Genomic DNA, 10,844 nt, shown 5'->3' on the forward strand with positions numbered 1-10,844 from the left:
GACCAAAACAAGCTAGAAGGTAAATAGTAAATGTTGTCAACCAATCAGTGTTTAGAATAATCAGCAGATTTGTGTAGTTACTAGGCAGTCTTCTCAACCATAAACCATTACCTACCTATCTAACAGCAAAGTAAAAATTGGGTAAATTCCTGAATGTGTTTATTGATTTGAATCATATTAGAATAAAGGTTTTACAGTAGACTTTTTAAGAAAGTGAAAACAGCCACTCGTGCGAACTCCATGCTTTAGATAGCCTGTTAAAAAAAGTGTTCATAGGTAATTACCCTCTAGAATGCTAGACGAGCATTCTAGAGGGAACATTTGTCTTTTAATACCAAGAAAAATATAAAAATATAACAAGTCAGTTTCAGAGGAAGTTGCATATGCGTTGTCACAGATCTATTTCTTGACAGCTGTTCATTCAGCGCTTGCTATTAAGAATCTCTGGCAGCTGTCAGTTGAACAGTTAAAAAGTAAAGCCTACACACCGGCTTTCTAGCATACAAAATATTACAGGGACTATACACAGCCCTATTCTTTTTAATATATGGGCTAATTTGGTTTAGATTTTTTTTCTTCTACGTATCACAACACAATCATAACACGCAATATCATAACACAAAACCTCACTGCAGTGTTAATACAGTCGTTTACCCACCAGCAGATGATGGTCTTTGATAACGCAAAGCTGTTTGGCCCACTGGCCAAGCCATTTCTTCCTCCACAGGAAAGCGCAGATGCGAGCATCTTTCATCAGCTCAATAGACGCCTCTGCTGATGGCCACTGGTGCTGAGCTGATGACGACTTCTCTCTGGTCACTTCCTCCTCATCGTAGGACTCATATGAGCTGCTTACCGCCTCTCCATCATCTACAAAGGGCAAGCAAAGCTAAAGATTACGACACTGCATGGGCTACAAGGGATGAAAAATGGCAGGGCGTCGAAAGCAAGGATTAGGAGAAGCAAAATCTGTGCGATGAGAGTGAATGAAAAATAAAGTTAATCTCTGTTTTTTGGACCTTTGTGACTTTCTTGAATGGAGGAGGATTTCCTAAAGCATTGAGCAAACACACATTTTCAGTACTGATGGTAAGCAGACAGGAAAATGATGAAACAAAGTTATGATGAAAGGGAAAATAATAAACTCAGGAAATTGATAGTATGAGGCTGATTGATGATGAAACTGTTCCCTTACATGCACGGCGCTGATAAAACTGGACAACGAGCACTTTGGGGACATGCTGGCTTCCCAATTTGAATTTTGGATTTATGCAATCGCCTGCATTCATGCCACACAGACAGACAAACAAGTCCTAGCTACCCCTGGTGATAACAGCATAGACCACACTGTCAGAGCTGTACTCTCGTATCCAGGGCCCTGAGCGATGGCCAAAACAGTCCAGATCTAAATAATATCAAAGGAAACAGGAGGAAGAAAAGCAACATAGGGGAGATTGGACAGAACATAATGCCTTTGAATAATAATCATAGAAAAGATTACAAAAATAAATAAATCTTGTACATATTCATTATTGCATTCTCTTTGGCCAATTCACATATGTTTTCTTTTTCAAATGCATTCACGGGCCACTTCGTTTTTTCTTCAAAGCCGCCTTAAGTCTTTGTGGCATAGATTCAACAAGGTGCTGGAAACATTCCTCTGAGGTTTTTGTCCATATTGACATGATAACATCACACAGTTGCTGCTGATTTGTCGGCTGTATATCCGTGATTTAAATCTCTTGAGCCCTGGTGACTGAGGACTCCACCTGAGTACAAAGAACTCATTGTCGTGTTCCAGAAATCAGATTATCTGAGCCTTGTGAGATGGTGTGTTATCCAGTTGGAAGAAGTCATCAGAAGATGGCTACACTGTTGTCATGAAGAGACGGACATGGTCAGCAACAATACTCAGAAGGCTAAGGTGTTTAAATTATGGTCAGTTTGTACTAAGGGGTCCAAAGTGTGGCAAGAAAACATGCCCCGCACCATCACCACCAGCCAGAAGGATGGGTCTATGTTAAATTCTGAACCCAGCATCACCATTTCCAGTCTTCTTTTGTCCAATTTTGGCAACAATCAAGTCCGAAGTGTAGCAGTTTTCATTAATAGGAGTGAGACCCGGTGTGGTCTTCTGCTGCTGTAACTCAAGAGATGCTCTTCTGCATGCCTTGACCATAACAAGTGGATGTTTACTGTTGCCTTCCTATCATCTAAAAACAGTCTCGCTAGTCTCCTCTGACCTTAGTTAAGTATTTTTGGACAGAGAACTCCTGCTTACTGGATATTTTCTCTTTTTTAGATGATTCTCTGTGAACCCTAGAGAAAACAGTCAGCAGTTTCTGGAACAACCATGCTATCACTGATATTCACTTAAACCACCTTTCACTCCCATTCTGACATTCTGCTTGTTGCTGATGATTATACAGTATGACTAATAACAAACAACCACAGGCCAAACAGGACAGAATATTCTTTGCAGCTGTGGTAAAAATGTGTTTAGTAACAATTCTGAAGAAAAAGCTTCCAGTACTGAATAAAAAGCTGACATGTGTTATATTCGAACAATTGTTACCTAATTCTTTCCCACAGAGCTGTGAAACGCCGCTATTGCGCAAAAACTGGTAATACAGACTGGTTTCTTATAATTGTGGTGCGGGTCTTACCACTTACTCAGTTATTTGTTCCAGTACCTAGGCAACTCTTTTCGCTTTATTTTACAGCTCAAGCTAAAATGTTAAGCTAAGAAAAAGGCACAGCAGGTCTGAAATGTCTGTAACTTACATAGTTGAACTGAAACAATAAAAATATATCTAAATGAAAATGGTCTTAATTTAAAAGAAGTGATTGTAAAATTCAATTTAACAGCGTCAGAATTATGAATATACACTTAAAAAAAAACTATTTCTGTAAAGAAGCAGTCTCAAATATTTTGTGGCACACACTCACACAAACACGAAGAATTGCTTCAAATAGGAAGGCTGCATTAAAAATAATACTGATATTCTTTGCAGTAGTATGAATTCATCACCTGGGGCTGTGCGATAGATGATACATCTAACTTTGAACACAGTTCTTACCATTGACAGTTTCCTCATAGGGTTGAGCCTCCTCATAGTAACTCTCTGAAGCGTCTGCACAGGCTGGAGCTGGTACTGGAGGCAAAGGGAACGGTTCCCGACACACCACACCCTGACAGATGAGAGAAAGATGAGGGAGTCAAAAACGAGAAAAGTACCCAAAAAAGAGAAGTGTGGGATTGTAAATGTCTGTGCTTTTTGTTCATTTAACGTCACCCCCAAACCTACTGTCATTATAGTTTCTAGACCAGTGGTAATTAAGTGCTCTGAACACACGCGCATACACATGCACACACGCACACATCGACATGTGTTATTCCCACAGGCTGAACATGTGGTTAATCCCAGCTGTCACTTCAGGAATAACTAGGGAATTCCTCGTGTAACCAAACCTCCTCTGACCTGGGAGGCAAGACCTGGTAACTACTAGCACGTTTGCCTTTAGGGAAGAGGGAGTGTTTGTGTGAGCAAGGAAGAAGAGAAGGGTGTCGTATATTTGTGTGTGTGGGTATGTGTGTGTGCGTAGGGGTATATATGTGTGTGTGGCTTTCCTGAAATCACTCAGCAGTCTGGCTTCACTTCTGTCTCCTGTGTGGTAAAGACTGTCTCCCCAACACTTAATGCTTGACTAAAATCAAAACCAAAACAAACACATCTGTCTCCAGTTGTGTTTTTGTTTTTTTGTTTTTTATATTTAGCTTCTTCTTCTTCTTTTTAATGAAGCTCAAGATTTTGCTCGATACATTAGACAGATGTTGCTTGTGCAGCATAATGGCTCCTGAATATTTACACTGTTACAACTGAGCCTCACTCTCTCTGTATCACTTTTCTTTGGGTAAATTAAGAATAAAGCTTGAATCAAAGCAGGACAAGCATAGCACTCTACTGGTAGCTACTGGTAACGCTCTCCAGGAGGATGGAAAAGCAAAGTCACAATAAACTTCTTAGTTCTTGTTAACAATTTAGGCTATTTCTACTTTGTGACTGACACAAAAAAATCACACAAAAAAATAAGATTTTAAAGGCTTATTAAATCTAAATCCACAAACCAATCAATGACATTGTGTGGTTAGACACATTAGTAGACATATAACAGTTAGAAGTTACACAGTAAACTAATCTAGCAGAAGATTCTATTCTATTCCTCTCTATTTTTATGGCCTCCAGGTGCTTTATACTATCAAGTAAAGACCCTAGAATAATAAAGAGAAAACTCTCTGTGAGCAAGCACTCTGGCAAGAGTGGAAAGGAAAAACTCCCTTTTAACAGGAAGACATCTCCAGAAGAACCCAGGAGGCTCAGAGTGGCAGCAATGCACTGCCCCTGGTTGGGGGTGATGTGAGGGAGACAGGATGATAGACACAGTGTGGAGCCAAAGTTATAATAACTGGTTAAATGTAGAGTGGTGCAGAAAGTTTGTCACTGCCATTTGTCAGTCTTATGGGCTGAACTTGCTTCTCTTTTGGCAGTGCATTGGTAGACCATATACAGTCCATCTACCTGCACAGAGCATCTGCTGTCACACGTGTCCAAAGTATGTGGTTCAACCAATCTGTGGTCTTGTGAAACTGAGCTTTGAAAATAAGGAAAAGCATCCACTGCAGCGCATGTCTATGTTTTCAATACTTTATTTTTGAACTTTAATGTTTTTTCAGACTTCTGCACCCTCGCCCCATTCTGGCCCACTTGTCAACCATTCGGCATTCAGCCTACGCACGGTTGAACAACGTGCCGTTTGGGTTTTTAGAGGAGAACATGGGAACGCATTTGCATTGCTTTTGCATTTGTGTTCAAAACTTCTCCCCAGGCTATGTAGGCAAACAGCTATGTAACCAGATATAACCATGGTAGTATAAAACAAGCATTACTAATCAGCATCTTTTAGGAGATGCTTTGAAACAGCATGTGGTACCTTTTATTAAAACTCAGTCTTGTGGGAAAAGCTGTCAACTTCAAAAATGCAGGTAATTTGAAGACCATATTAATTAATCAGGTGTTTATTTTCACACTTTGAACAACCTTAAACCTTTGGACTCATGCATGATGTGTGGGGGAAGGACCTTCCAAGAAGGAAGAATTTCATCACTGGAAAACAGCCTCAATACCCTGAAGTTGCGAAATAATCCTATGAAGTATCAATGGTGGCAATCAGAAGATGGCAGATATGCAAGTTTGGTCTTGGTGCAATCTGGAAATAAAATGACTTGCCCGCTTAAAAACTTCAGTAGCTGCCAGTGAAGATGCAATCTATGTATTCTTTTTCTTATCTCAGATAAACTGAGAGATACTGGAGTCAGACTTCCACATAAGGGTTATTCTTCTGAGGCAGTGAAGTTAAAGGAAGTTAAAAAAAATTACATATATCCCACTGTTTGAATTCTTTCACTTTCACTTCTACTTATTGAAATTAGTATACTTTAAAGCATTCTGCTTATTTTTATTATATTTACTTATTGTACAGCTTTCACATTCTCTGAAAGGTTGCGGTCCTTCAGCTGCTCTGTAAACAGAATAACTCAATATACCATATGATGAGAGTGTGAATGGTACTTTTAGTTGCCCCAAATCAGCCACGCTTAAAATATACAGAAACAAATGAGAGAGAAAGCAGTGATAAATTGTGTTTAGCGGTCACAAACCTGTGGTGGGTCTACAGATACCAGAGTGATTTACTGGTTCAGCTTAGAAACAGAACAACAAAAAATAAAAACACAGCCATATTTGTCTGTTTGTGTAAAAATCATTATTTCTGATGTGGGCTGTCAGTGACAGACGCAGCAACTCCCAGTAAACAGGGAATTCCCTGTTAGTGAGCTTTTCCCACCATATCACTTCAGTGAGCTAAGACATTTTCAGTAATCCATAGCAGATGTTATAATAACTGGCGTCATGTCACGGTCCGCGAGCAGTCACAGTGATGAAGACTCACTTGTGTGATTAGCCTGCATGCCTGAACATGGAGGAAAGCAGCCACTAAGCAATGTGTTGGCAGAAATGTTATCACGGCCGTTTAGGGAGGGTAACATCCCTTATACATCATGGAGCTATTTAAGATGCGTCATTATACAAGCATCAGCAAATGTGACTGTCAGTGTGTCATGAGACCTGCTCTCGAAAATGACCAAAATATATAAAGTCTATTTAAACACACAGGTAACTGATGCTGATAATAACTGATGCTGCTACAGGTATATTGGCTCACTTGTGCCCACATATTCTTCTGAACTTTCTTTAATTCGTAAGTGAAACTGTCAGTGTGTGTGTGTGTGTTTCCAGTTAGGTGATAAGCAGAAAAAACCTACCACGTTTTTTTGATAGCAGGAAATACTGAAGCAAATCAGCAACAGAAGAAGTTGTACTCTTGGTTTAAACACCCTACTATGAGGCAACAGTGATAACCACTGAGATAAGATGTTGGCATTACTAGGGTGTCTATTGACCATTGTTATTTTTAATCACAGGAGTTACATCACTCCTTCTTACTCGTTTATTTCTGTAAAATTATTATAACTTTATAATTTAGGTTGTAGAAAATGATGGAGGCAAAACTAAAATTAAGTCATGTAAACCCCCATTTATCCTAATTGCCAACAGGGGGCTTCAAAATTGAATTCAACTGTAAAGAAATCAATGAAAATATTTTAGATTTTTCCTGATTTATGATCTAGGTAAATTCTCTCCTCGTCAACTTATCATCTCAATTGCTATTTCCAAGTTAGATTTATGTTTATTTTGTATATTAATGTTACATTTACCCCCAGCCAATTACCCAAGTGGCTCAGGATCATGTCTCTTCTTCTTTTGCAGATGATCAAGCGGTGACCTCAAGAAAAACTTGCTGCTGAGTATCAAACTATAGGAATGAGAATTAGCACTTCCAAATCTGAGGCCATGATCAGAAAAAAGAATAGTGCACAAGCTGATTTTAAGACTCTCTAGGTCTGAGTGGAGATGGACATCGAAAGATGGATTGATGTGGGTTTTGGGAGCGATGTGAGCGCTGTACCATTTTTTTGTGATTAAGAGAGTGCTAAGGGAAGCACTGATCTTCCGACCTTCACCTTTGGCCGTGAGCTCTGGGTAGTGCCTGAAAGAACTGAATCATGGATACTAGCGTCAGATATGAGCTTCCTCCGAAGGGTGGCTGTATTCTTCCTTAGAGGAAATTTGTAAATTGAGAGGGATTCAGAGCCTGGCCACTACTCCACATCAAAAGGAACCAAATGAAGTGACTTGGACATATGAATAGGATGCCTCCTAGGTACCTTGTAGGTGAGGTCGTCTGAGCATGTCCTGCTGGGAGGAGGCCCTGTAGCAGATCCACGATACACTCGAGAGATTACATCTCTTGGCTGGTGTGGGGAGTGGAAGGTCTTGGCATAGAGTGTGTGCCCTGAGACTTGAGCCCAGATAAGAAAATTGATGGTGGATGGATGTTATGTTTAGAGTGAACAAACAACAATCGATTACGGGTATGACTATCTTGGTATTGACAAGTTTCTGCCATATGACAATGTGCTCTCAGTGTCCTCAACACTTAGATCCACCCCTTGCTGTTGATGCCCTGATTTAAAGTATTCAAGATGACCATGGCCAAAATGCCAAACTCAATCCAACAGGTGACAACATTGTGGCTATGTCCGTTTTTACATAGAGCTCATGGTTTCATAACCCATATATACTGCAAATAACAAGTCAAGAGAGTTAGAGACAAGCCTGGTCTAAGCCTTAATAATAGTTATATACAAAAGCAGTTAACAGGAATTTCCTGAGAAAGTTATTATTCTGTTTCTCACTTCTCTCTCACTCTCTCACTGCAAGAGTGTAAACTTCTCCAGAGTTTAAAAAAAGTAGTCAAGAGTTAAGCATCTGCTATTAATTAAAACAAAAAGTCAGGCATTCCAGAGGAACCGCAGTAAGCCACCCCAGACTGCCCACCCACTCTTATCTCTATCTTTTTTCTTTTTCTTTTTACATTTCCTCAACTCCAAATATATTAAATTGGCTTGTTGTCTGAGCCAAGCCTGAAGAGAAGCATAGTAAGCCATTCCAGGGAGGTGTTGCACTGGTGAAAAAGCATCAGGGACATGCCAGGTGTGTGTATCCATTCTCCCAGAAGACTTTGCTATTCTTCTGTCTCTAATAGTCACTTTAGCCCCTTCCTTTCACTTCTCTCACGCACAAACACACTTCTTCACCACAGAAACATCGACTAGAAGGGAAGAAATGAGGAGTTGGAGGATAAATAACAAAGCAATGAGAGAGGGTGGCGGGGTGTGGTGGAGGGGCTTTGAGTAAAGAGTGGGAAAAGAGAGCCCAAAAAACGAACAGTCAGAGGAACATGGAAAATCCCTGGTTCCCATGCCAAGAATTCGGTGCAGTGAAAGCACACACACACACACACACACACACACACACACACACACACACACACACACACACACACACACACAGTGTATCTGAAAGCCTGCTGGGAGCTCAATGTAAAAGGTGGTGATAAAAATTATCAGTTTGGTTTCTAGAGAACAGAGTTCAGGAAAAATCCCTGATCCTTTGCCTCTGTTACTTGTTACTTAGTAACTTTTTTGATTTAGAAATTATGAAATTAAAAATTTAATGAGTGAAAATAAAAAAGAAAAGAGACTATACGTTATCTACATGGCAGGAGGCAGAATGCAAAGATTTCACATGACACAAACTATTTGTTTTCCTGTTATTTTGCCTTCTTGGGAAAACTTTGACCTTTTCTAAAACCTTGATATTTTTGGTACCAGTCCCTTTTTTGCCAGCTTAATCCTTTTCAAGTTACCTACTTAAAATGTATGGCTGCAAATGGGTCTTCATGTGTAACATTTAAATAGCCATTTTAAACCAAGCTGGATTTAAAGGGATAACGTAATCATGAATAATTCAGTAAATACTTACTTTATGCTAGCCAGTCTTATTGCGGTTATGATAATGACCAGTTGCCGGCAGCCACATTACCGCTACAGTGCATGTCAACAGTTTTCCTTTCCCTGCCTGACGCTTGCAAGTGGCACAGCTGCTATCTATAGTCCATCTCTATTTTAAGACCATGCAGACAGGACGCAATGGAGCTCACACAAATCTTTATTTACCATGCAGCTCGAGGGAAAAAATGGCTATTCCACACTCGAGTCACACACAAAATAATTACTTGAGAGGCCGTTTTAGGAAGAACAGAGATCCTGGTTTAAGAGACCATGGAAATGCCCGAAGGCCTGGGAATCAACCGGGATATTCATGCCGAGAATGCGACCCTTGATCTGGAGAACAGAGAGTGCCAGGCAGGCTGGCTGAGAGTGAGGGTGGAGGACAGTTGGTTCACTGTGGAGCGGGCTTTTCTCCTTAAGTACAGCGACTATTTCTGTGCTCTTTTTCACTCTGGGATGAAAGAAAGTCAGCAAGATGAGCTCTACCTGAAAGGAGGAGTGCACGCAAGAGGTTTCCTCATTGCCCTTGCAGTCTGCAGGGGAGAGATTCCCACCATCAGTGAACCAGATGAGCTTGTCGAAGCGGTCGAGTGTGCTGCTTTTCTACAGGTTGAACATTTGGTCCTGCATCTTTGCGACATTATAGACTCGGACAACTGCCTTCTGCTTTACCATACAGCCTCCATATTTGGGGTGCACGCACTGTTTCACAATGCTGCACTCTTTCTTTGTGACACCTTTGATGATCTCAAGGATGAAGCAGAAAGTTCAATCCCCGAGGAGCTGCTGCAATACTCTCAAACTTTGTCCCCTTCTTCTTTTATTGCTATAGGGACCCATTCTCCTTCACTGGAGCTGCTGCAAGACTCCTTCAGGGTCGTTTGCTACCTCGACGAAAAAGAGGGGCAGTGGAAACATCTGACAGACCTACCAACTGCTTGCAGCACCTCCATGGCTGGAGTAGCAGTGGTTGACAATCGCTTATATATCGTTGGTGGGGTTTTTGGTTACAGTAAGGACACAGTGGACAGTAGCTTCTGCTACAACCCCGATTCAGGACTTTGGACTACTCTCCCAGGTCCCCAGCAACCCAGATATAATTTTACCCTTCTTGGGCACGGGGGTCAGCTCTACGCCATTGGTGGAGAGTCCCAAAAGAATATAATTTCCACAGCAGAGAGGTATGATGTTGTAAAAGGAGAGTGGACATTTATACAGCATGCGCCACGACCCGTAGCATCTGCAGCTTGTGCTGTCGCTAGACGACGGATATTTATTTGCTTCTGGAAGCCACCAGACACCACAGACATCTATGAATACGTACCTGTGAATGATGAGTGGAAGCTTGCTACCACACTGATCAGACCTCAGAGCTATGGCCACTGTATGGTAGCTCACAAGGACAATTTGTATGTGATGCGCAACGGGCCTTGTGACGACTTTCTTCGCTGTCTAATGGATTGTTATAATATCACAACAGGCCAGTGGACAGCTATGCATGGGCATTACATCAACAGCAAGGGAGCTCTGTTCACCGCAATGATCAGGGGGGATTCTGCGTTCACAGTGAAACACATGTTAACTCTTGTGTATACCATCACTGAAAATGGATGGAAGCCCCGTAAGCAGATGAACGGATTTCCAAAGAGTGGTTCACTGTGGACATGTTTACTCAGGCTTCCCAAGACGGGGCCAGTTATACCACAGCTGGATGCAGAAGGCAAGGAAGGAGAAATGCCTCTGTCAGACCTGTCTGAGGCATATCTGGAAGCTATACAGCACTTGTGAAATTATTGTACAACTGAAAAGT

The 10,844-nt window shown here is 41.1% G+C and overlaps 2 protein-coding genes across 5 annotated transcripts in view; one reads left to right on the forward strand and one right to left on the reverse strand.

The window, feature by feature from the left end:
- Window positions 1-10,844, reverse strand: part of afap1l2 (actin filament associated protein 1-like 2) — a 45,825-nt gene that overhangs the window by 7,365 nt on the left and 27,616 nt on the right. For 2 of the 4 annotated variants that reach the window (XM_082543313.1, XM_082543314.1), the window contains exons 5-7: window positions 3,081-3,192; window positions 1,322-1,405; window positions 659-870 (exon numbers count right to left, since the gene is read on the reverse strand). In XM_082543313.1, the coding sequence (XP_082399439.1) occupies window positions 659-870; window positions 1,322-1,405; window positions 3,081-3,192 (408 nt within the window). The remainder of the gene's footprint in view (window positions 1-658; window positions 871-1,321; window positions 1,406-3,080; window positions 3,193-10,844) is intronic. The other 2 variants (XM_082543315.1, XM_082543316.1) reach the window with 1 other exon arrangement.
- Window positions 9,228-10,825, forward strand: LOC309712496 (kelch repeat and BTB domain-containing protein 13). The gene has a single exon (XM_082543322.1). It carries the CDS (start codon window positions 9,305-9,307, stop codon window positions 10,820-10,822), a length of 1,518 nt encoding a protein of 505 aa, XP_082399448.1. The 5' UTR covers window positions 9,228-9,304; the 3' UTR covers window positions 10,823-10,825.

The sequence above is a fragment of the Aulonocara stuartgranti genome (assembly GCF_965226115.1).
Source record: "Aulonocara stuartgranti genome assembly, chromosome: 8".
Classification (NCBI taxonomy): domain Eukaryota; kingdom Metazoa; phylum Chordata; class Actinopteri; order Cichliformes; family Cichlidae; genus Aulonocara; species Aulonocara stuartgranti.

Excerpts from the sequence above, each read along its gene's own strand:
- LOC309712496 (XM_082543322.1), top strand. The coding sequence starts at position 9,305 with ATGGAAATGCCCGAAGGCCTGGGAATCAACCGGGATATTCATGCCGAG.